Here is a 24974-nt window from a genome sequence, read left to right on the forward strand (position 1 = left end):
ACTCGAGTTTGAAGTCAAAAGCATTCTGGACTCCAAGATCTCCAAATCTAAACTATTTTACCTAATTGACTGGAAAGGCTACGGCCCCCAAGAGAGATCCTGGGAACCTGCTGAATATGTCCACGCTCCTCGCCTAATCAAAAGATTTCACCGAACATTTCCTGACAAGCCAAAACCCCCGGAGAAGCCCGGTTTGGGAGGGGCCTTGAGGGGGGGTACTGTCATGATCTCTGCTTCCAAAAGGTCAGGGTTTTCCCAACTCCCTTAGAAGCAGATCCATAACCCAGGTTCCGAGTGCCAACCAGTCCCAATTGGGACCTTTTGGACCCAGTCCTGGCGCCAGTGGCACCAGGCTCATAAATATGCCCAGTCCCAGCGCTGGAAGCGCCGGGCTCATAATGCTTGGGTGGACTTACCTGCAGCAGACCATGCTGCTTACTTGCCTGCCAGTTGAGCCTCTGATCCTCTTCTGTTTGGAACTACTTTTCCTGTTGGGTGGGGCAGGAGCCACTCCCTAGATTCAGAACACTGGAACTCTTCTGGAAAGCAGGAACTCTTTTCTTACCTAGGCGTGGCTGTGGAAGGAGACACCTAAGCACTACAGGAGGCTATTTAAACCACACCCGATGGATGAATCTTGCTTTGCGTTATTCTGCATCCTCTGCAGCAGAACGCTCATCGTGTCTTCTGCATCTGATCCTGGGCCTAAGGAAAAAGGCTTACCATCCTGAATCCAGTCTTCAGCAACACTTATAAAGACAAGAAAGAACAGGTTAGCATTACGGTCTTCAGTGACAGCTCTTCACTTACCTGGTCCATCGGCTGTCACCAACGCCTCGCGCTGCATTCCGGCATCTGAAAGACAAAGGCTTACCTACTCTTCGTGCGCTCCGGAGGTCTTCACACTGCATTCCGGCATCTGAAAGACAAAAGCTTACCAACTCTTCGCACGCTCCGGAGGCCTTCGGCGCTGCATCCCGCATCTGAAAGACAAAACAAGGTGCGTTTTAAAGACATTGGGGAACTTTAATACTCACGTGCCATTACTCCTTTCCACATCTAACCCAGTGGGTATTCCGGCACCCTGCAGCCGCTCCGAACTTGTACCTACAAAATAAAAAGACAGTTAGAGCGCATCGTGAAGCAGGCAACAAGCGCTTACTTACGTGCTTCCAGGCGCTTCTATTCATCACACGGGCTCCATCTTCAACTCACTTCAGCCCGTCATCCGCCATCGCCGGAACCCTGAAAAACAAGAAACATCATTACTAAAGACTTTAAAGACATTAGAATTACTCGAAACTTACCGTTCGTGCAGTAAACGACGGACAGCAGTCCTCTGAAGTCAAGAGGCCTGCTCCCCTTATCCAGTGAAGAAACTGGTTACAGCACCCTGCCCCGAGGCAGATGGTGAGCACGGCGTTCACTTACCTAAGGTGAGAGCGTTAACCTTTGAAGTTCTACAGGAGAAGAGAAAGGGAAGAAGAGAGAGACATTCAATAACCCAGTTCCTTAATCCCATATTTTCTATCTGCAGACATCTTACCCTTCGAGTCAGACATACAGTGCACAGAGGTCCAGCCCAAAGAGCCAGCCGTGTGTTACACATCACCTTTGAAGATACGGTATACGCCCAGTCAAGACCGGCGCCTCTACGGGAATCAGGTGAGCGTTACAACTATAAGGCTTTTAGCACAGCAATAGCAGTATACATTTTGTAGTTGTAGTGGTAAAGTAAAACAATGTTCGTTTATTAGTGAGTAAAGTAACACAAAACTTGTTAGTAAATTAAATGTGAATGTAGTATTTAATATTTACATAACAAGGATGTATTTCTAGGATAAGCATTTTAATTGTAAACTAGTGGAACTAGGACAGTTATAGCATGAGCATGCATTAGCTGTAAATTAACACTGAATGGGTATTTTTATATGTGAAAGTGAAATTGTTCAATGTGTTAGTTTGCACTTTGGTGCGTTAAATTGGAGTGTCGTGTTTAAAGAAATCTTAGAGGGAAATTGTATTGCTGTTCTTGAATGCAAAGAAACACTTTCTGTTGTTTCCCTGTATGTTTTTGAAGCCAAAATGCTTGGAATTCAGTCTATACCAGTAGTTCTTGACTACATCCTGACTGGTCGAGAGGAATTCAGTAACACTCCATGTTCTAATGGACATTAGGAACTGAAAAACCTCCTCATAGACCACGGTGCCCTTCCCTATGACCCTCACACACCAACCCACATTCTCCCTTGAACTTCTCCTTCCACATCGCAAATTGATTCTATATGTATTGTACTACGGGTATATATAGCATGTACTTGTCGCCTAAGGTTAATGACTTATAAATACACCCAAAAACGAAGTAACTACAAAGTATGTTTTTTTTTAAAAACAAATACATGAGTTGTGTTGTACTGCAAATATTATTGTTTCCTCTGGTTGCTTGAGGCACATATATAGCCTTTTCATTTGTTAAAAGTAGCACTGGTAAGACTAGACTACAGTATTTGAATAGATTAGGTGCATTTTCCAGGATGACTGATTGCCTTCCTCAAAGGAATGTGGTATCACAACTCATTGGACTTTTCCAAAAATTCTGCTGTATTGTATTGTTTCATAATTTTTCTTTGTCTCTCCCTAGTGTGTGCGGATAATAACCACGTGCGTACATGGACAGTGACTCGCTTCAGAGGGATGATCTCCACCCAACCCGGTTCCACCCCACTGGCTTCATTCAAAATCTTATCTTTGGAGGAAACCGAGAGCCACAGTAGCTATTCCTCAGGAAATGATATAGGTAGGCAGCTATTTCCATGAGTGAGTTGGAAAACTAGAAGTAAATATGTACATGTATGAATGGTCAATATCCATTAGCACCCAGGAGGTGACATAATGGCACCTTCCAGTCAATCAGTAAGCTCAAAAGACCTCATAATTGTGCCCGCCAGTTAAGCCTCCCTAGAATTGGGAGGACTTCTCTTTTCCCCTGGGGCAAAAACCTTTAGTCATCCCCTGACTCCTTCCTCCTACCTCCTCTCGATACCGACACCACACTTTTCCATGCCCACTTACCTGTGGCAGACTCGCCCATCACTTCCTCTCCACCACACTTACTGTTCTGTCCCTTCCCCTCTGCGGCAGTGGCCATAATAGAAGGAGACCATGTGTAGTTCCCTTCTCCTTGCATCCATGGTGTCCATTTTGTTGCGCCGTTTCTTCACTTAAAAAAATAAAAACAAATATTAGCACCCTACTTCATGCCAGGGCGCGATAAACCCCTGAGAGTGGGGCAGCGTTACCGGTCAGGAAATGGAACATGGGCCCACAATACTCTGACCATTACCTCACCGGTAACGCCACCCGCCTCGATGCTTACTTCTTGATTAAAACATTAGAAAGTTGCTGGGCCATTATAAACAATGGTCTAGTAGAGGGCTTTAACCCCAGTTGAAAAGATTGAGATTTTTCTCCTAACATTCCTCTCAATGTTTAATGTTTCCATTTTCCACCAGAAAAATGCTCACTGCAAAGTGTAAGATCTTCTTCAACTGTTTTTCTTTTTTTTTAATCTGTTTTTATCCTGTTTTTGTGATTTAGTCATAGTATAATTGGCATTGCAGCGATGTGGGGGGGGGCTGTAACAGGTCGTATTGTCCTTTGCCCTCATGGTGCACCCTATGCTTCTCCTTGGCCCATAACTCTAGTATGGTCTGATAACACCTGTTATGGTCCTCCTCCTCTGAGCTGTAATGCCTCATTACAATATTGGAATGCTCATAGGTTATATTGAATAACTGATCAGCAGTGGGCCTTAACTATTGTTACAAGTCCTACTTTTTCTCTCTCAATATTCCTCATCAGTGCTCAGTGGGGCTCATTATTACCAGGATATTACAAACGGCAGAAAGGGTGGTAAATTCCCATTTCATATGACTCCATGGATGTGATTGCCGGAATGATTGGCACTGGAAGTACCGGTGATTCCAGCATGTTTGCTGGTAGGCCTGTCTGTAAATCAGTGCCCCCACCGGCAAACTTGTTTCTCCAGCATGGGGTCTGGCATGGATTCACATGCTCATGAATATTCCCTGTCGTCAGGCTGGGAATCCTCGGTAAAGAAAAAATTAGTTTCAGTTTTGTTTCTGAACTATCTTTCTCCTAACAACCAATCACTGGTTTCTGGGTCATACTGCTCCCAGCCAATGACTGCCCTCTACCTAAGCTCCTCCTCTGGCAGCCATCTCCGGATTTTTACTGCACGTTCAAGTGTTGGGAGTCCTCGTGCTACAGCTCTCGAGCTTTTACTGCATTTGCGATTTTTCTAAGAGTTTGCTCTTTATTTTTTGGTCAATCGAGCCTCAAGCTCCATCGATCCTTTATCTGACTAACAGGGGCCCGTTTTTCTGAACTTTCTACGCCCCACAACAGCGTTTTTTCATCGAGTTACCTTCTTGGAAGATTCCAGAAGATTCTTTTAGGCCTAGGACATGGCTGAGGATAGAGGAGAGTCAACGCCTCTGTTCAGGATTTGCACTGGATGCAGCCTACAGAACATTTTCCTGGACGATGGGCACTCGCTGTGCCTCTACTGCCTGCACACCGACCAGACGCACGTGGAGGTGGACTGTGCATTCTGCAAGGACATGGTTCCCCGCACCATGAAGGACCGTCGCGAAAGGCTTACGTCACGTGACTCCAGTCGGGTGAGTCACGATCACCCAGCCGCAAGAAGAAATCTGAGCGGTTTCTAAGACCTTTGAGGGCACCCCGGTGATGGGGGCCCAACAGAAGGCAAAGCACTGCGAGTCCCCGGGCACCGGGAGCGTCATTGCTGCGGGCTCCTCGGCGGCCAGGATGGGCGCAGCATCTCCGGCACCTGCGACCACGAGCCAAAGGTCAGGCTCGGCGAAGAAAAGGAATTCAGAGCACCCGGGTAAATTTCTGGAGAAGTCCCAGTCATTGACATTAGGAACTGAAAAACCTCTTCTTAGACCACGGTGCCCCTTTCCTATTACCCTCACACCATCTCTGACGGAGAAGGCCAAAGGGGAGCGTGGCGCTGACCCTCCCCGCACGGTGAAGGCCCCAAGCACGACCAAGATCGTTAAGGCCCAGATTCACCCGGCGAAAACCTCCATTGAAGGAGTGGTGGAGTCCCCAGGCGAAGGCTGTTGATACGGGTTCACAGGACATCTCAGTGGACATCCTTAAGGCGCTTCACACTCTGTGCTCAGAGATTCGGACAAGGATGCCTCTGTCGCCGGCGAGAGACCCCACGACACCTGGGCCATCGGGGGAACCCCCGCACAAGAGGAAGAGAGTTCATCCTCCACCTCCTTACCATCCATCGCCTCCCCTCCCCCGAGGGATGAGACAGAACCGGATATGGAGACGTCGGGCACGGGCGACAGCGGCAAAGTGGATCTCCCGTCCCCACCACCCAGAGCCTCGCCGCCCAACGAGATTGGCTCATTTCACGCCATGAAATCACGGGCCTCGGAGTTGTTCCAGCTGACTCCAGAGGGGAAGGAGGGCTTCCTGTACCAGTGCCGGGAGGCTAAGAGGAAGACTGTGAAGTCTATCCCGCTTTTGGACGACATTTGGGACAAGGGACTGTCCCTCATGAAGAACCTGTCCTCGGCCCCGGCGTAGTGGGACCGGTACGAGAAAAAGTACAGGGTGCCAGACTCTGCACTCAAGTGCTTCAGATCACAGCCTTCTCCTGATTCAGTGGTATCGGCGGTGGCTAGGAAGAAGTCTGTGGGGTCGTCTGCGTCGACATCCTCCTCCCCCCCAGACAGCGAGAGAAAGAAGCTGGGCGCCATGGGACGAGTCATCTCGTCGGCGGCGACGACTATCAAGGCTGCCCTCGCCATTGTGGCTCGTTATGACAGGGAGCTCTGGTTCAAGAACGCTCCCCTCTTGGACTTTCTGCCCGACGACAAGACAGAAGATTCTGCAGGAAGGTGAGGTGGCGTCGACCATACCGTCACGGTAGCCACAGACATCGCCAACTTGGGATTCCGCCAGATGGACAACAGCGTTTGCCTTCGTCGGCAGAGCTGGTTGAAGGCCACCAACTTCCGCCAGGATGTGCATTCCAAGGTGTTGGACATGCCCTTCGACAGAGATAACTTGTTTGGCAAGACTGTGGATGAGTCTCTCCAGGCCATCAAGGCAGATACAGAGACGGCGCACGCTTTGGGCATGCTTCAGCAGCGACGGCCGTCCTTCCGGACCTCCTGAGGAAAGTCCCAGGGTTCCTCCAAGGGTTTCAGTGGCTTCACGTCATGTGGGATGTTTTAACCCATTAGTCTCTGCCCTGCAACATCACCGTGCGCTGCTAGAATCAGAAACAACAGAGTTGCTGCCAAAAAGATCTTTGCGCTAAAAATCTCTGAAAGTACACAGGAAAACATGAAAAATAGGCCACCAATCCATTTTGCCTTTGTCAGTGTTAACACAGGAGACCACTGCCAAAACCTATCATTTAGCTGCCCATAGAGGAAAATGAAACTACTTGAAAAAGCAGTGCTGCATTGCAAAGGAAAACCCAGGACTGCTTTAAAAATCCGGTTTTCCTTGGCTGTGGAAAGTGCAAAAATCATGGTTCCCAAACATCACAAAAGATCCATCATCCTTGTAGGGTGTTAACCATCACTTTATTTAAAGAATTCACCTAAGCACAATGTCAGCAGAAACATATTTTGTGAGAAGAAAATCCACATTCAAAGATGCTTGCTTGGAAAAATGTTAAAAATGGGCGCAGTACCGCCGCTCGCCTGTGCCAGAAACTGCTGTTTACCTGTCAGTTTAAAATTGTACATTAAAATCAAAGTATGGAAAAGAAGAGACTTCCCATCAAAAAAAATATAGGGTGACAATTCAATCTCTGATTTAAAAAGGCTGGGACTAAGAGATTTGTGGCTATATTTGTAAAAATGTAAATTGTATTTTAGAGAGAGACTATTTTAAACATTGTTTTAAAAGTAAGTTAAATCCAGCCACACTGAGCTTCAAAGACATTCCATAGTTTCTCGCAAACAAAGGAATCTTCCCCCCTGCCCTCTGCTGAAGAACTGGTAGGGAGGTGTGAAAGGAAATGGGAGGGGACTTTGGCCTGTTGCTCTGACAAGGAACAAAAGACTCCCCTGAATGAAAGGAAATGCAAATTCGGGTGTGACAGAAAACAACTGCTGGCAGGAAGATGCTTGGGACTGCTCTGGCCCAGCCAAAACCTTGGGGGCGGAGACAGACAATTTTGTTTATTCAGAGAACACAGACTATCATTTTGAAAAAAACTCATAGAAAACTGAACAAAATTGCTAAAAATCTGTAAATATAGTGTTGTTAAAATGAAATATCTGCTCATGTTTTAAAACTACTGTGGAATCTGTGCGACATTCAGAGACTGAACCACGGAAATGTTGACTTTGTAGCAGTTGTGATAATGTTCAAAATATGAAACTTCACAGGAGTATGCCCAGATGTTATGTGCATGTATATGGAAAAATGTGTACAGATCTGACACTGGGTAACCAACCAAAAGCACAAAATACTGTCATTTGTGAACCGAAACTCTTAGGAAGATGGGACTTTGATGGATACGTGCTTTATTTGATTTGGGATGCAAGTATGTATTATTAGCAAGTTGGTGATATTGGAAATATGTTTCATATGAAAAACAGATTATCTGTGTAGGAACAAAGGGGAGGTTTTTCCCCTGTGTGGTGCAGTGACGTCACAGAGGTTTTTCCCCTGGATTGTAAATTGCAGCATCACTATGACACATTATGACACACTGTTTCCTTCTCAAATCAGGAGAGAGGGAAGACTTTAACCAATAGGCTTCTTAGAGTGTTGGGCATAGTATGATCAGCCTACCCACCCCTTTGTGAAATACATAAATAGGGACTGTTGAGGACCTAGAGACACACACATTCACCCATCAAATGATTAACTGGCGAAGCGCTCTGCAGGAAGAACCCAGATCAAGACTCCAGAACTCAGATCAAGACTCCAGAACTCTGAAAGCAGAAGACCCAATCCAAAGCTGAACCCTTCTCAGCTGGCCTTTAAAATCTTGCAACCTGATTTTAACCCCAAACTTCCAAGGGGCACAACCAATTCAACAGCTGGGCTGTGCTGTTTTTCTGCTTCTTGTCAAGAACTTTTGCTAGAACCCAGAGATCCAAACCAATAGAGCAGAGCTGTAACCCAGAATCAACCCGTCAGATCCAGTCCAAGAGGCCATGCAGAGACCAGAGTGCCTTGCTGAGTGCAGAACCAAGCGCCTGAATCCTGTCCGGTGGCGAGCAGATTCCAGTCCAAAACCCTTGACCAGTTCTTTGACGGGCCTATTCCAAAAACATAGTTGTGAGTATTTACCATAGAATTGTCCATAGCCAATCTCTTATACTTAAGTAATCCTATCCAACCCATTCTATCATATCCAGTACTGCATTTTAGAACCTCTTTTTTTGTCCGGAATCCTTCTTTCATTCATATAATCCTGTGATAATTGTAGTGATAAATCATCTTTGCGCAATATATATTTTCTGAAGAAAGGCAAGTGTTGCAGCGGGCAAAGATGAGACAGGCGCCTCTGGACTGGTGGCTGTACCATTGGTATCTTGCATCTTCATAGCCTACCTTAGTGTTAAGAAATCCTTGTTTGTAATCTTCAACAGTGCATCTCTCATTTGAATCTTGACTCTTTTTGAGAAAAATCGACCTTTACTAAAACCTTTATAACTTCTGAACTGTACATGCTAGGAACGAACTGTAGGTGTCATTTTGAAGCTAACTTCCTCGGCTTTCAAACAAATCCAAAACCGCATTCAATTTCCTTATAGTCTTGCCGCAATCGTGCTTAACGCGCGCAGAAAAAGTTTCCGCGAATCCGCATATGGCTCAATTTCATCCCATATAAAACAGCTATTCTTTGCATTTAACCTCTGAATTCAGTTTTCTATCTATCAGTCATTCAATCATCATTGCTAGTGTTTACCTCAACCTATCCAAAGCGGCTCCCACTAGTTCTGAATCCTATTTAGAGAATTAGTCATTTTTTAGTGTTTTCCCCATTCATTACAAGCCACATTCAAAAGCAATTGACCTGTTTTAAAATCATTCCTGTTTCTCTCTAAGCTTGCTGGGGAATTGGGATTTAAACTGCATTTGTAGAATATTTATTCCTGAAACCTGTTTTCCCTCCTTCCATCTCTATATTGCATATTAGGGGGGATTGAGTAGTATCAGGTGGAAGGAGTGATTACATTGCATTTGATTGAATTCATTTCAAGTTTTTAGTTCTGTGCTGCATTAATCTCATATCATTGCATTTCATTGAACCCACACCCAGTTTTATTCTATGCTACATTATTCTTTTCATCCATGCTCCTATTGATTAAAGAGATTGATGACTGTAATATCGCCCAACGCTGATCAATGTATAAATATTAATGGTGTGATATCCAGATATTGTTCATAATTCATAAAAGTGTGATACATATATTGTTCAATCCCTCCAATAAATCTTTTAACTTTGCAAAACAACCTACGTCTTGGTTCAGTGAGACCGGGGGGGATTCAAAGAGAGGGGCGTGATATAAGGGTACATCGTTCAGAAATAAAAGAACTTTAGACATAAAAATATATAAATAAGGGTTCCAGCTGGGCATCGCACGCTAGGCATTGACTTAGGTGGAGTGCTTAGTGCCGTCAACTGTCCCGCTGTTCGACCCAGGAGACCTACAGGAGCCGTCGTCACCAAGGTACCCAAGGTGGTGCCTCCACGGCAAAGGAGGACAGAACTGGCTGGGATGTCAGGCTCCCACCCGCGCACCCCTGTGTCTTGACATGTGGAAGACCATCTCCACCGACCGTTGGGTGCTGGATGCGCTGGCCCACGGACACACTGGAATTCCTATGGAAGTGTCCACGTATACCACCCGTGGCCAGGCAGGAAAACCACGTCTCCCAGCTTCTGATGGAGGTGCGGGCCATGCTGAAAAAAGGGCGCGATAGAACTCGTTCCAAAGAGGCTCCGGAGCTCCGGAGTGTACTCTCGGTACTTCCTCGCCAAGAAGACTGGTGGATGGCGGCCCATCCTGGACCTCCGCCGCTTCAACAAGTACATCAGGTCCCTGAGGTTACGAATGGTCACCCTTCAGCACATGCTGGGACTACTGGAAGAAGAGGACTTCCTGTCGATGCTGTACATGGAGGATGCTTAAATTCAGATCCCCAACCACAAGAGGCACCGCAAGTTCCTGGGATTCGTGGTCCAAGGGCAGCACTATCAGTTCAAGGCCCTTCCCTTCAGTCGGCGCCAAGGGTGTTCACCAAGTTCCTGGCGCCAGTGGTGGCGCTGCTGCGTCTCAGAGGGATCCACATTTACCCCTACCTGGATGACTGGCTCATCTGAGCGAAATCGAGGGAGATCGCCGTTGCTCACACGGTGGAAAACGTCAGTTTGTTGATGGAACTGGGGTTCTCCGTGAATTATGCAAAGTCTTGCTTGGTCCATCACAAGACGCACTGTTCCTGGGGTCCCGACTCAACACAGTGTCGTGCCTGATGTCTCTGTCGGAGGAGAGGATAGCGGCCATCCTGGGCAAGGTGCAATGGCTATTGACCCTGAAGATCGCAAGGGTGAGGTCCATCTAATCCCTTCTCTGCATGATATTGTCATGCATATACCTCGTTCGGCTGTGCAGGCTGTGGATGCCGCCACTGCAAGAGTACCTCGACGCACGGTGGATCCAGGTATCGGGAAGCTTCGAGGTCAGGATCTCTCTCGACCAGACGTGCCGTCGAGCGATATGGCGGTGGGGTGTCTGCGCGCATCTGGCGGCGGGCACGGACTTCCAGACCCCACCTCATCAGGAGATGGTCACGACGGACGCCACCCTGGAAGGATGGGGCGCGCACATCAGAGATCTCCACGCAAGAGGCCTGTGGCGACCGGAGGAGAAGTCATTGCATATCAACATCCTGGATCTTCGAGCAGTGTTTTGGGCCCTCAAGTCTTTCCTCCCGTCCCTAGAGGACAAGGTGGTATGGGTCGTCACGGACAACACCACCACAATGTTCTACATTCGGAAGCAGGTGGGCACCAGATCCCCAGCACTCTTCGGAGAGGCACAGGACCTATGGCGGCACTGGGCCATGGCCCAGGGGATTTTCCTTGTCCCGTTTCATCTGGCAGGAGTGAAGAACATCATCGCTTACTCCCTCAGCAAGGCGCTGCGCTCGTGCCACGAGTGGGAGCTTTGGCAGGATCAACTGGATCTTCTGTTCCGACGATGGGACAATCCCCACATCTATCTGTTTGCGACAGCAATGAACAACAAGTATCAGAGGTTCGCTAGCAGGTTTCCCCAGCCGGGGAGCATGGGGGATGCATTCTCTTTCCCCTGGACTGCCTGTTTCTCTATGCCTTCCCTCCGTTTCCATTGCTTCTGCGACTAATCAATCAACTCAGATGGTCCCGGTGCAGGATGATCCTCGTCGCACTGGCGTGGCCGAGATAAATATGGTACCCAGACCTTCTGGACTTGTCAGCGTCCCCTCCAGTCAGGCTTCTGGCGGACACAGATCTGCTCACCAGGGAAGGAGGCACGATTCTGCACCACGACCCAGGGTCGCTGAACTTGCAGGCCTGGCTCCTGCAGCACTAGAATTTGGAGGATACGAGATCCCGGTGGACTGCAAGGAGGTACTTGCCAAGTCCAGGGCTTCGTCCACACTGAAGTGCTAGGGACATAAATGGAAGAGGTTCACCGTCTTTTGCCGTGCACAGAAGAAAAACCCCCTACGGATTATGGCCCCTCCGGTGATGCTGTTCTTGTTGTCGCTGGCCAAAGCGGGGCTGGCACACGCTTCCCTCAAGTTTCATCAGAGGCTATCTCCTGCTACACCAGAACTCCGGGGCGGTCATCGCTGTTTTCGCAACGCCTGGTCAAGGAGTTCATGAAAGGACTTTTCCACTTGTTCCCGCCGGTGCAGGCTGTGGCCCCGGCGTGGGAGCTCAATGTGGTGCTGACTAGCCTCATGGGTCCTCCGTTCCAACCTATGCATTCAGCGCTGCTGAAATTCCTGTCGTGGAAGACAGCATTTCTTGTGGCCATCGCCTCGGCAAAACGAGTGGGAGAGATCCAGGCCCTCTCTTGTAAACCTCCGTACTTAACTTTTCATGAAACTAGGGTAGTACTGCGGACGCACCCCTCCTTTATGCCGTCGGACTTGCATCTCAACGAGCCCTTGGTGTTACTTGTTTTCTTCCCGTCGCCTTCGTCACTGGCTGAGAGGACTTTGCACTCGCTGCTTGTGGCTAGAGCGCTGAAGTTCTACGTGGACTGCACAAAGAGTTTTCGGAAGACATCACAGCTGTTTGTGAACTTTGGCCCTGTGAACCAAGGGAAAGCCCTCTCCAAGGCTTCCATTTCCAGATGGCTCTACGGCTGCATCACCCATTGTCACCGGTTGTCAAACCGACCATTGCCTGGCCATCCGAGAGCCCATTCGACAAGAGCGATCGCTGCAACTACGGCATTCCTGTCAAGTGAGCCTGGTGAGGAGGTTAGAGATGGTTAATGTTGAGCTTTGCCACCTCCCGTGGTTGTGCATGTGTGTACTGCTATGTATTCATTATTCATGAGCATGTGAATCTATGCCAGTCCCCATGCTGGAAAAGGAACACGTTACGTACATGTAACTTGTCTCCAGCATGGGTCTGGCATGGATTCACATGCAAACCCTCCCGCCTACCCCTCTGCGCCTCTTCTTAGTCCTACTGCCACTTTACGTACTATCAAATCTCAAGATGGCTGCCAGAGGAGGGGCATAGGTAGAGGGCAGTCATTGGCTGCGGGCAGTATGACCCAGAGACCAGTGATTGGTTGTTAGGAGAAAGACAGCTCAGAAACGAAACTGAAACTGATTTTTTTCTTTACTGAGGATTCCCAGCCTGACAACGGGGAATATTCATGAGCATGTGAATCCATGTCAGACCCATGCTGGAGAACAGCAGTTACAGGTAAGTAACTTGTTCCTTCCCCGGACTGGAAAAAATTCTGCTGCCGGAATTAACCGCAATTTTACCGGCATTTTTTCTGGACCGGGGAGCTTTTAAAGAGGCCTAGTGTCTCCCAAAATTCCACATCTACAATACCCACTCCAATGTTCCCAGCACCTTAACAGTTTAATTTTATTTGTAACCTCTTTTTGTGTTGTTCTCCATACCATAATGGCATTACAGCCATTGGGACTAGGTTTGCTACATTTGTTGACGTCTCTTCTCCTGGTTATTCACCCCAGCTTTGCCTCTGGCCCATAACTCGGATTTGCGGGGTTAAAACCTGTTACTGCACTGTTTCCCATGGTGACAGACCATTCCGCCTGTGGACAGGTGGAGAGCAGGAGGACACTGGTACCTGTGTAATTTACCCAGCGTGAAAGAAGGGACTGGGGAGTGTAGGGGATGAGAAACGGGATAGGGCCCAGGAGATTTCCGCTTAGATGAGACAGGGCAAATACTGGGTAACAATACCCATAATTGTGTCCGAATGCTTGTTCTTGATTGGCTGAGCCAATCGAAACGTTAAAAAGGGTGCTAAAATTACATTACAACCCTGAAAGGCGGGCTGTGCAAGATGTGTCCTTTATACTCGTCTTCGCCTCTGGCCCATTAACTCAGTCAGTAACCCGCGATTGGTAAAATCACTCCTCCCACTGGCACTATCACACATGTGCACTCTTAAAATAGCGTTATACTGCCCTTCTAGATCTGCCTTCCCTTAAAACAGAGGTGCTTTCTGTTATGTAGTGGCTGTCTGTGTAATGCTGTCTTGCTGTGAGCCTGTGATGTCACATGGAATGTCACTGTGTGGATGGTGGAATGTTTATCTGAAGGTTCCATACTGAGGCAGTTAGAGCTCCCCTGCCTGGGTGATGGGGCCAGTGCTGTTTCAGTCCACACTCTCTATTATTTATCTTTATGCAACTGTAATCTAAGTTCCTGCAATAAACCTAAGAAGTAACTAAGAAAGCCTGGAAGTCACTTCATAACATTGGCGACGAGGAGGTCTTTCAAGAAGAACCTGCGCACATAAAAAGAAGTTGAAGTATGAAGGAGCCTGCTGCGGGGGGGTGCAGGAGAGAGGAGGACAAAGTGGTGGTCAGCACTGCCCCCACATACAAGTAAGACCCATCACCCAGGGCCAAGGTGGAGAGGAGCAAGGAAGACCCACTTCTTCAGGCATCAACAAAAGTAAGATGATACTTTTAGAAGAGGACCATTGATGGCAGTTGGCAGTCCAGTGATGTGATGGCGCCCTGTGGTGAAACAGAAATTATGAGAAGTGCCCACAGAAATGAAGCTGGTGAGGGCAGCTGTGTAAATGATGCCCTGAACTCGACGTGGCATAAGTCCTGTTGGGGATGGGAAGACACATTCGCCCTTGCAGGCAGCCAAAGAAGTGGTGAGCTGAAAATGCCTGCCCTGCCTTCCCCCTTCCTTTCACAAGGAATATAAGGTACTGTAATGTTGTGAAAGAATGACTGAAAAGAGCAAATGTGAAGAGTAGAGGAAAGTCATAAGCAGAATTAAGGGGGGCAGCAAGTGCAGTGCAGTACAGGAAGAAGCTGTTTAAAGTACTGTAAAATATGGTGTGCTTTACTGCTAGGATGAATGGCAGCCAAGAAGATGCAGCAAGTTTTTTTTCCTGCTATCAGCTTTCAGTAAAATAAAGCACTGCAGAGTACTGTAAAATTGGTTCTTAAAAATAAAAAATAAAAGGAAATGAAATCAACCCCTGCAGTAATGAGGATTGTAGTATGGACATGAAGCGGCTTGTGATGAAAAGTGCTGTTCAGCTTTAATGACTATGCAAGAATGTCATTATTGATGTGTGTGCTCCTGCATGGCCGTTGGAAATGATCGTATTCTGATGATCTGCTTTCCTTGGCTTGTGTTTGAAAGTGATGACGCAATGGAATGCTCCGATGGTGTTGGCGAACATAGAACGCTGGTGAACAGGTGTTCTCAGCAATCCTCGAACAGACATTCATCATCAGAACGTGTAATGAAGCCGTTCGTATTATGGCTGTGATTGTCGGAAGAAATAGGGAAACATTTGAGGAATGGTCCCATGAGCGTGGCCCAACGTGATGACGTGCGCGGAACAAATGGAGTTCTGCTTTCCCTATCATCAGCTCTAAGTGAGAGAGAGCTACAGTGAAATACAGCCTCCTGTCAGTTTCAGGTTCAAAGGTGACCGCGATGTTAGAGTGCGCAGGAAAGGAGCGTGTGCAATGCAGCTTGAAAAAAAAAAAAATGTGAAAAGTAAAAGGTCGCCGAGGGATTATGTGATTCTTTTATTTTTTAATGTCTCAGCAAGGAGGATTGGTCAGTGCTAGTGGAGGCTAATACGACGACAAAAGGGGAAGTTACAGCTGTTGTGCTCGTGTTTTGTTTTGGAGAAAGCATCATATGCTAATGTGAGATGTGGTCTGCAATGAAAAATAAAAGGGGATGTTTTCAATTTACTTCGTCATGGCAGCAATAAGTGACTACAATGCAACGTTGTTAAGAGGATACCATTAAAGCATAAATATGGAATATTTGTCATGAAAACAACAACACAGAGTTGTGTAAAGGTAACGACGAGTGAATAACATTAAATGTGAATGTGACGGTTCTCTAGATTTAGGTAATGGTGTTTATGTGTGCTGTTAAGGGCACCATTGCTAGTATTAACATGAATCTACGAGCAATTTATGGACTTCACAACTTAATGTTTGGTTAAATGTGTGTTTTTAAATTAATGCGTTATATATATGTATCCTTTTTATTAAGTGTGGAAGATTGAGCTAAAATAACCTGTTGAGGATTTTCAGGTGTAGGTTGCTAACAAGCAACATGGACTTTTAGGAGCAGAGTATTTATCTTAAGGTCAAGAGATGACCATGGACTTCTAGGTCAAAAATGTTGATTATCTTAATAACACTGCAGTGATAACATGGTAAATTGTAAAATGTCTTTTACAATTCAGTTCAAGTTGGAAGTAAAATAGTTGCACAATAGTGGGCACGTAGATGGTATGGATCTGGCAGTAACTGAAGAAGTAGCGCTTCTGATGTGGATGGCATTTTGTAAGTACTTAGAGGTGGCGCCTCTAGTATGTGGGTCACGAGTGAGAGAGGTAGCGCCTCTGTGAGTGTGGCTCAATTGGTATTTGAGGGAGGTAGCGCCTCCGATGTGGTAATAATGAGAGGTAGCGCCTCTGATGTGTCTGTGTCACGATTGGTATGAAGATGAGGTAGCGCCTCTGGCTTGAGTGACATTGTAGTGGTAGTTAGAGGTAGCGCCTCTGGTATGTGGGTCACGAGTGAGAGAGGTAGCGCCTCTGGTGAGTGTGGCTCAATTCGTATTAGAGGGAGGTAGCGCCTCCCGTTAATGTGGCAAAATAAGTTCTGAAGTGAGGTAGCGCCTCTGATGTGCGTGTCACTAGGGTGTTTGAAGGAGGTAGCACCTCCGGTGCGTAGGCGAAGAATTGTATTGAAGAGAGGTAACGCCTCTGGTGAGCATGGACCCTAGTGTACGCGATGGAGGTAGCGCCTCCAGCGTGTGGAACATTCTATTGTGCGAGAGGTAGCGCCTCTGCCAGTATGGAGTAGGGCTAGAAACTTAGTAGATTAGTGTCGCGTTGGATTGTTTCCACAGATATCTAAAGAAGGTAGCGCCTTTGTTTTTTTTTTTTTTTTTTGCGATATTCTTCCTATATTTTGCTGTGCCAAAGACTGCGTTTTCTCCGGACAGCCTGTTTGGCATAGTACTCTTGTAATTCTGTCTTAGGTCATCAGTGGTCAAATGCCTGGTACGCAGATGGACTTGGGATGTCTGGCCAGTGTCTCATGGTGATCTGTGGTATTTGGTCGTATTGACTAATCTGGTACACCTGATAGGCTGAGTCTATTTGGAACTCTTTATTGTTTTGCTTCTGTGTGTGTCCGGTAAGGAAAGGAGATGTGTTGTGTAGTGACCTTATGTGTGGGTGTCTGGTAAGGAAAGGAGATGTGTTGTGTAGTGACCTTATGTGTGGGTGTCTGGTAAGGAAAGGAGATGTGTTGTGTAGTGACCTTCTGTGTGGGTGTCTGGTAAGGAAAGGAGATGTGTTGGGTAGTGACCTTCTGTGTGTGTGTCTGGTAAGGAAAGGAGATGTGTTATGTAGTGGCTGTCTGTGTAATGCTGTCTTGCTGTGAGCCTGTGATGTCACATGGAATGTCACTGTGTGGATGGTGGAATGTTTATCTGAAGGTTCCATACTGAGGCAGTTAGAGCTCCCCTGCCTGGGTGATGGGGCCAGTGCTGTTTCAGTCCACACTCTCTATTATTTATCTTTATGCAACTGTAATCTAAGTTCCTGCAATAAAGCTAAGAAGTAACTAAGAAAGCCTGGAAGTCACTTCATAACACTTTCCTCGGAATATTCTATAGCTGTGGAGAATATATCCACAGTATATCACTGGATTATGATATTGTCTTCTCATAAATACAAGTATTTCTTGCGCACGCAGCCCCATCGGTGTTGGCTGTCAAAACCTTTCACCGACTATAGCTCCTTTACTGAAACTGACATTCATATTTGTTTTAAATGTACCGTGAGCTTGACAATCTTTTAAGACGTCACAAGCAATACACTTGGCATCAAGCTTCAGATTCAATCAGTATTTCAGTCCCATGGAATCTTTGAACGTGTTCCTTGTGCTGGAAAATGACAGGCTCGCCACAGGGGAGCTTAATGCAATTTACTGTACCATATGCACGCGCCTATTGTGTAGCAGGTTGTGCTGCACCCGTGTAAATTAATTTCAGGCACTGTGTAGATTTTTAGGAAAGCAAAATACAAAATAAGGTAACTTTTGCAAGACATTAATAGAGAGGCTGAACGTAGCCGTGCACGTTGTGTGCAAAAAAAAAAAAAGAGCAAGTGAGATGTAGTGTTCTGTTAATAATCTTTCAAATCATGTAAGCAGTGTCACTACACATTTCATCCCATGTTGAAATCCTCATCTTTCAAATGAAAAGCAATGTCCGCCTACTGTGCACAGACCGGCGCATTCACTTCACGCAGCCATGATATTTACCTGTCAGTACCCGCTTAGACCCACAGCGGCATTAAGAGCTGGGCGTTTTTTATGCCAGCGCGTACCCAGTGGTATTCCTGGAGGTAATCCGGAAATACCACTTGTTTTATCTGTGTATCGATTTCCGGATGCAGTCATTGATAGTGCTCATAGTTAATACCACTACTAGACCTTTTTTTTTAAATGCACAAAGGTGTCATTTCTTAGCCTTGCATGGATTACATGGGTAAAATAGTGTGGAGGGCGGAGGGGAGCGGAGATTCCCACCTTTTCCACACCCTTACTTTCCCAATCTAAATATGTGTATTCACTGTACTGAACGCGGAAGTGGCTGCCTGCGAGTCCCATCTGTACACTTAAAAAAAACAAAATGTCAAAACACTTTTGGGGCCAATTTAAAATGGTTGCTTTAGGGAAAATCCAACTAGTAACACCTTCTTCAGTGCTCCTTGGAAATAGCACCAACGAGTTATCTAGACTCAAATAGGGACCCGTTAAAAACGGCAGCACGTGGCCTGCACTGCTGTTTTTACCATCACCCCCTAAGTTGTAATGACCTCTGCACTCTGTATAAGGCCTATGCAGTACAGAAAGTCTTCCAAAGGTTCATTCTAAGACATCACTTGGTGTTCCAAGGGAAGAATAGTTAAGCACCCAGTAGCCGATTGCTCATATTGGGCCTCATATGTTCTTACCACAATTATGATTCAATTCCATGGAATTACATAAGAATCAGAGTAGTAATTATGATTTGTCTTCTTATATAGCACTTCATGCAGGATTCCTACCGCTTCTGAGTAAGCTGTCTGAACAGATGTGATTGCCCAATGTACCGACCTCAGGAGGGAGAAGGGCTGAGTTGGCCCTGCCTAGGATTGGAAACGCAGGCTGACGTATCCACCAAGACACAAAGGACCTAATTCACAGAGCGTTTTCCAAGGGGGCTGTGTCATTATAAAACGCTTCTCTGAATTAGGCCCAAAGTTGGCTACGCGCCTATTATAGTTTGTGTAGTTCATCCCAGTACCGACACCTTCCCGTGTCCTGCTGAGGGCAAAGGTTACAAAGGAAATGGGACGAACCTCCAGGATGATGGCATCGATTAAAAAAGGAGAACGAGCAATTCTGGCGATGGCCTTTGTTTTAGAATGACACGCTGTGCACACGTCGCCATTTAGTGGTCGGATTAGAGCTTTACTATGTGCACCTCCCTTAGTGCTCCATGAGTAATTATCATCCTGGTAAAACTGAAAATAAAGATTTGTGGAACCCTCAACATAAACATTCTCACATTCACACATCAACATTCCACATGACATCACCCGCTTACATCGGACACAGGAAAGCACTATATAACACATCTCCCTCTATTATAAATACACACACACACAGTAGCACAACACAGACAGGCATAGTGTAACACACACCCATGTATGCACATCACACCACCACCGCCCATACTGCATTCTTTCACCATCAATTATGTCGGCCACATACTGAGTGCACCAAAAATGTATGAAAGAAAGCGGGTCAATTCCAACCTCCATGCAGGAGAACAGAAACCAGTGGAAGCCTTATGCCTCCATCCTCTCACACAACACGATTGTACCTACCACCAACTAACACTCCTCTCTGGATCGCCACAGTGTATGGCCAGACATCGCATTACTGAAAATCCATGCTCACTGTGCTCAGAGAGGCACTGCTTCACCTCACTGATGAGGCCCAACAAGGCTGAAACACGTGTATGGGGTTGCTGGTGGTACTCTTGTTTAGAGAGGAATTGCCAAGCATTTCGGTGCTGGATTGCCCATGTGGGTGGGACAAAGACTGATATGCAAATGGATATTTCCCATCTGTGAAAGGTACAGTGAGCAAAAAGCGTGTGCTGCAAACTCTCATCTCAGAGCAGGTTATCATGCCATGTTCTTTCTGGAGAGGAGCGCCTGCTACCTTTTTTGAACTACTGGAAATCCATACATGCAAATGCACCCTTCACATCCTCTCAACAACACTGAAAGCCCATGCATGTGAACGTACCCTTCAAACATTGAAAACAACGACGAGGAAACTCACCATGCACCTTTTTATGGAGAGGTGCAACTCACGTAAGTTCTTGTATCTTCAATCCTATGGTTGGAGGCGCTACCTCCTATTAAGCTTTGTGGTACTGTCAAACATACTCACTAATCCAACATGCCCAAATGGCCACACAGGATGCGCTATCATCCAGTAACCATGCAGCACAATTAACCACATATGCTAATTCATTTGAGGCACTGCCTCCTTGAAACCCTTGTGGCATATACTCCATATTCATATCACAAACTGGAGGCACTACCTTCCAGACACAATCTCGACGATGGAGGACTTTGAACACAAAAGGACTCCATCTGTATGCAGTTGAGCCCATCAGTAAAGGAATTTTATGGATTTCAAAAGGAGAACCAGAGAAAGAATTCCTCAGGACATTTGCGTCCATTTGAATGACAGAAAAGAGGGGTGGAACGCAACTTGCGTTTCTGCCGCCTCCCTTCCTCCCTACCATACAAATGCCCAAGCACTTGTGCCGGCATGGATTTTCAAGCCAGCGCAAATGCTCTGGGGCACGCTGACTTTATGCACCAAACCAGGCAGACTCCATAGGGATCCATTGTACACACTGTCTCCCTGTTGGTTTTGCTGTAATAAACTGCAGTTTGAACTTGCTGTCTGGCTGGGTCTACGTTCCTTTTGGGGAAGGTGTTGGGCCTTAAAAGGGTCCTTTAACTTGAACCTAGTGGCCTTTTGGTCTTCTTGGGAGTTTGTCTGGCATATTTCGAGAAAGATAGGAAAATGCATGCCTGTTTAAAAGTCGTCAGGAGCCCCTTGGAAATCATCCTGCCTGAGATCAGCGAGTTGTCCAGACAGACCAGGACGGGGAGGCGAGTGCCATGACATGGAGCTGAGCAGCGCCAGCACAGCACGGAACATAAATATTTATCCAGTCCGACGGCATTTGTTGGTCTGAGGGAGGGTACTGAGTATTGTGGAGTATTGTTTAGTTTTGTTGAGTAATGTTGAAGTATTGTTTCATAGTGTATTAGTATTGTTTAGTGTTGCTGTATTGAGTAGGGACAGAAGCGGAGGGAGAAGTCCTTTTCTTATGTTTAGGGCGCATTTGGTCTTCGAGGTAAAAGGTTCTGGTGAATAACTTAGACTACTGACTCAAGGGCTAGGATGACAAAAGTTATGTGTAAGTAAGATACCTGTGAGTTGGGTGTTTTAGCTCGGGTCATGGATGATGGTATCCTCGTAAGGGTTAGCAAGGGATCTAGTCTAGATTGCGGAAGGTGAGTCGGCTGTTTAAGTCTACTGGACAGAGGCGTTTCACACGTTAAGCGACACAATGGGTGCAGTTCGAAAACAAGACAATATTGGTATACTCTGCCTTGACAACAAGAAGACAGCTCTTGGGGGTTTTGTGTGGGTTTGGAAGTAACATGCTATTGCAGTGTGCGTGCAATATTTGATTTATATATATTGTGCCGATAGCTTGGTGACGTCACCCTTAGGTTTGCATATAGGACACAGAGGATTTGAGACAGTGAGGAGCTAGCATTAAGAACTTGGGATTGGCAGACAAGGTGAACAAGTGATGGTGTGCCGAAGGCGCATGCGCAGGATTGTGGGTGTGTGCCAGAGGAGGCAGTGAAAATCCGAAATCCAGCCATGGTCGAATACCGATTTTCGATGCTGACAACTGACTCCCACTGCCGGGTCTATGTTCTTCCCCGAGTCTTCTTGCCAGCACCAAACTCTTTGCATCGAAGTGCACCGCACGCCTCATCTTCCCAGAACTTTCCCGAACAATCGTCGAAGAGCACCGCGAATATCAAAGCTGCTGTCTCAACGCTAGTGTTCACATTTCTTCAAGGAATCTCGACACCCTGTGGCTTCTGCTTTAAAGGAAGTTCACACTCGAGGGATACGTCGACAACTGGTCGAAGAAACTGTTCTAACTCTGGTACATTGGGGTAGTTGAACATTTTAACCAGGAAACAAGACTATTTAAACATTAATGGACTGGGCTTGTTAATACTCTTTATTACAGGTTGCCCAGGTGGGTAGATCTTCACTCAGAATTGTGCCTTGGTAGTGGGAGAAAACATTCTGCCATTGTTAACTTAACCATGTCTTCCTTCCTATGATTTATGTTGTTACCCATTGCTGTGTGATTTGTATGCCATTATAACTGTCAGCAGTTGATGCATTTCAAAGGAGTCAATAGTTAAGTGTGGTACCACATAGACATTGTATATATTTGCCATATTGAAATTGCCAGAGTACAAAGTGGCTTATTAACTGATGTATATATCTTGAACCTTATGTAAATAACTGTGTTAGCACATAACATAGTGTGTGAACATTCCTTTGTGTGGGGTTTGGGGGCTACACTGTACTTAGGAACCAGCCTGCATCACCTCCTGAGAGCTTAAGCCTTGGTTGCTCGTCCAAGCTACCAAATGAAGAACCTTGGCTAGGGTGCTCCGTGCTTCTACTCTGCCGTATAGAGGGCAGGATTACAGATGCCCCCTCCAGTCTTTACAATTATCAAGAGTAGAGGAGGGAGATGTATGAAGGGTAAATACTGCTTGATCAAGAGAAACGGTAGGAAAGTGTTCAACAGAAGTAAGAGTAGATGAGAGGGAGGTGAGGGAGGAAGATGAAGAAAAAATAACGTAAATTATGCTGGAGAAAGCAGATGGGAGATGACGTTACGGTGGCAGTTGCAGGTAGAGAAGGAGAGGAGGAAAGTGATCAGAAGAGTAGATTGGATCGAATGAAACGGGTGAATTTAGTGGGATTTAAGAGAACATTTGGTCCAAGAAGAGGAGTCAGAGATATGGGAGTGGGGTGTAGGAAGATCGGAGAGAGCAAAAGAGTAAAACGGGATGACAAGTGGGTGGTTGAGAGGTGCAGAGGCAATGAGCAGGAAAGCATGAGACCAAAAAGAAGGGAAATGAGAGATATCAGATCATCATACAAACTAGCAGTAGGGTCCGGAGGGTGGTAGCTCGTAAGAAAAGGAAGTGAGTAGGGCTTGAAAAAGGAGGACTGATGGTATTCAAAGGAATGGAACATAGTAAGGTTAGGTGGAGGAGGAGGAGACCAGGAGAAATGGTAAAGGATGCCAGTGTCGCTTCACCTGCCAGTTGGCCAGTGGGTGTGAGAGAATGTAGTTAAAGGAAAGCAAAAAGAAGCAGAAGTGAAAATATTATAAGTGGTGAGCCTGGTCTCAGTGAGATATCGAAATTGCAGTTTGAGATGGAAGAACGGGCCAGGACTGGCCAGATGGAAGAATAACACTTGTTGCAGATTGTAAAGACCATTGGAAATAGGTATGGGGGAAGATGAAATTGTGGGGTAAATAAGATTAAATCCAGAATAAAAGCCAGAGAAGGATAAAGGCGGGTAGCAAGTCAATCAAACAATTGGGATTGATGAAGAAATAGGACTAAAAAGAGTAGTGAGAAAGGAGAGAGTAGATATGATCTGGACGTAGGAGATGCATATTAGAACTATAATGGATAAACAGTACAGGACAAATGACAACAGATGAGGGTCATAGATGCATATGAGTCCAGGCGCACTTGGCACAAAGAGGGAATGATCAGAGCCCTTAAATTAATTCCCCTTTAATGAGGATGCCCAAGGTAAGGATGACTAGGCGTGCCGAAATATAAGGGTGAGGGACGGAACATGTTACTGATCATGTGATCGACCTTTCTGGAAATGCAGCTCCTTTAGGCGAGGGCCATGTGTGGCAAGGCTGCAGTGGTAACAGGGGCAAGAGGATGAGGAAGTGCATGTAGCCGACAGATCCCCAGGGCTGCAAGAGGATGGTTTTGGGCCATGTGACCGATCATGTGACCTGCTACGCTGGAAATGCAGCACCTTCGGGCAGCAGCTAAATGCAGGTGGAGTGATGTGTGTGGTCAGGCTGCAGTGGAAATAGGGGCACCTCTGGTGGCTGCTCAACAGCAGTGGCAGGAGGTGGAAGTGTCAGGACCAGAGGGCTTGAAGACGATGGTGGTCTGCACATGACTAATCACATGATCAGCAGCACTGGAAAATCATCTACTTCAGGCAGCTGGTAAGTGCGTGTGCAGTGTTGAATAGTATAATGAGGCCAGGTCCCCTCGGTAGCTATGTCCCCCGTACCTTGTAAGAACACATGAAGACAAGTTTGCATGCTACAGAGTCCCAGCCGCAACTGACGGCACAGGCTCCCTTTATTCTACAGTGCATGCGCGGCCTCGTTCCGGCCCGCACATGCGTGCTTCACTTCATGACATCCCTCCTTATTCATAACAAACAAACTCAAACAGTGGGATAACCAACGAAATGTCAACGGGACACACAGTGATAACCATTACACACACAACATGGTGGAGGCCGGCTTCGGCCCTTACCGTCCCTTCTGGCCCCTTAGGTTGCAGGGTCCAGAATATAGTCCTGGAAACGGTCCAGGCATTGTCGTCCTTCCCTGCGGGGATATCGCCCCTCTCGGTGTCCCTCCCAAGGAGGCGCCAGCGGCACTGGCTCCCCGGGGTCATCTTCAAACCGAGGTGCCGCGCTGGAGGCGTAAGTGTACTCCCCACCGCCCGGATGTTCATCGGGGCTGTCCTGGAGGTCCACTTTCTTGAAGAAGCAAGAGTTCCTTGTGACAGTTCCACTTTGGTCCGACGTCGTCACCATGAAGCCTTTGACGCGAGTCACCGCCATGGGTTTGGACTTGTAGTTGATCGACAGCTTCCCCTCGGGATGCCGCGTGCAAA

The 24974-nt window shown here is 46.7% G+C and overlaps 1 protein-coding gene across 3 annotated transcripts in view; it reads left to right on the top strand.

Annotated features, from left to right (window-relative positions):
• The window catches only part of KCTD3 (potassium channel tetramerization domain containing 3), a 529442-nt gene that overhangs the window by 422727 nt on the left and 81741 nt on the right, over positions 1-24974 (top strand). For all 3 annotated transcript variants that reach the window (XM_069608570.1, XM_069608569.1, XM_069608571.1), the window contains one exon: positions 2642-2797. In XM_069608570.1, coding sequence (XP_069464671.1) covers positions 2642-2797 — 156 coding nt within the window. The remainder of the gene's footprint in view (positions 1-2641; positions 2798-24974) is intronic.

Source organism: Ambystoma mexicanum, chromosome 4q (assembly GCF_040938575.1).
Source record: "Ambystoma mexicanum isolate Mex_15411 chromosome 4q, UKY_AmexF1_1, whole genome shotgun sequence".
NCBI lineage: Eukaryota > Metazoa > Chordata > Amphibia > Caudata > Ambystomatidae > Ambystoma > Ambystoma mexicanum.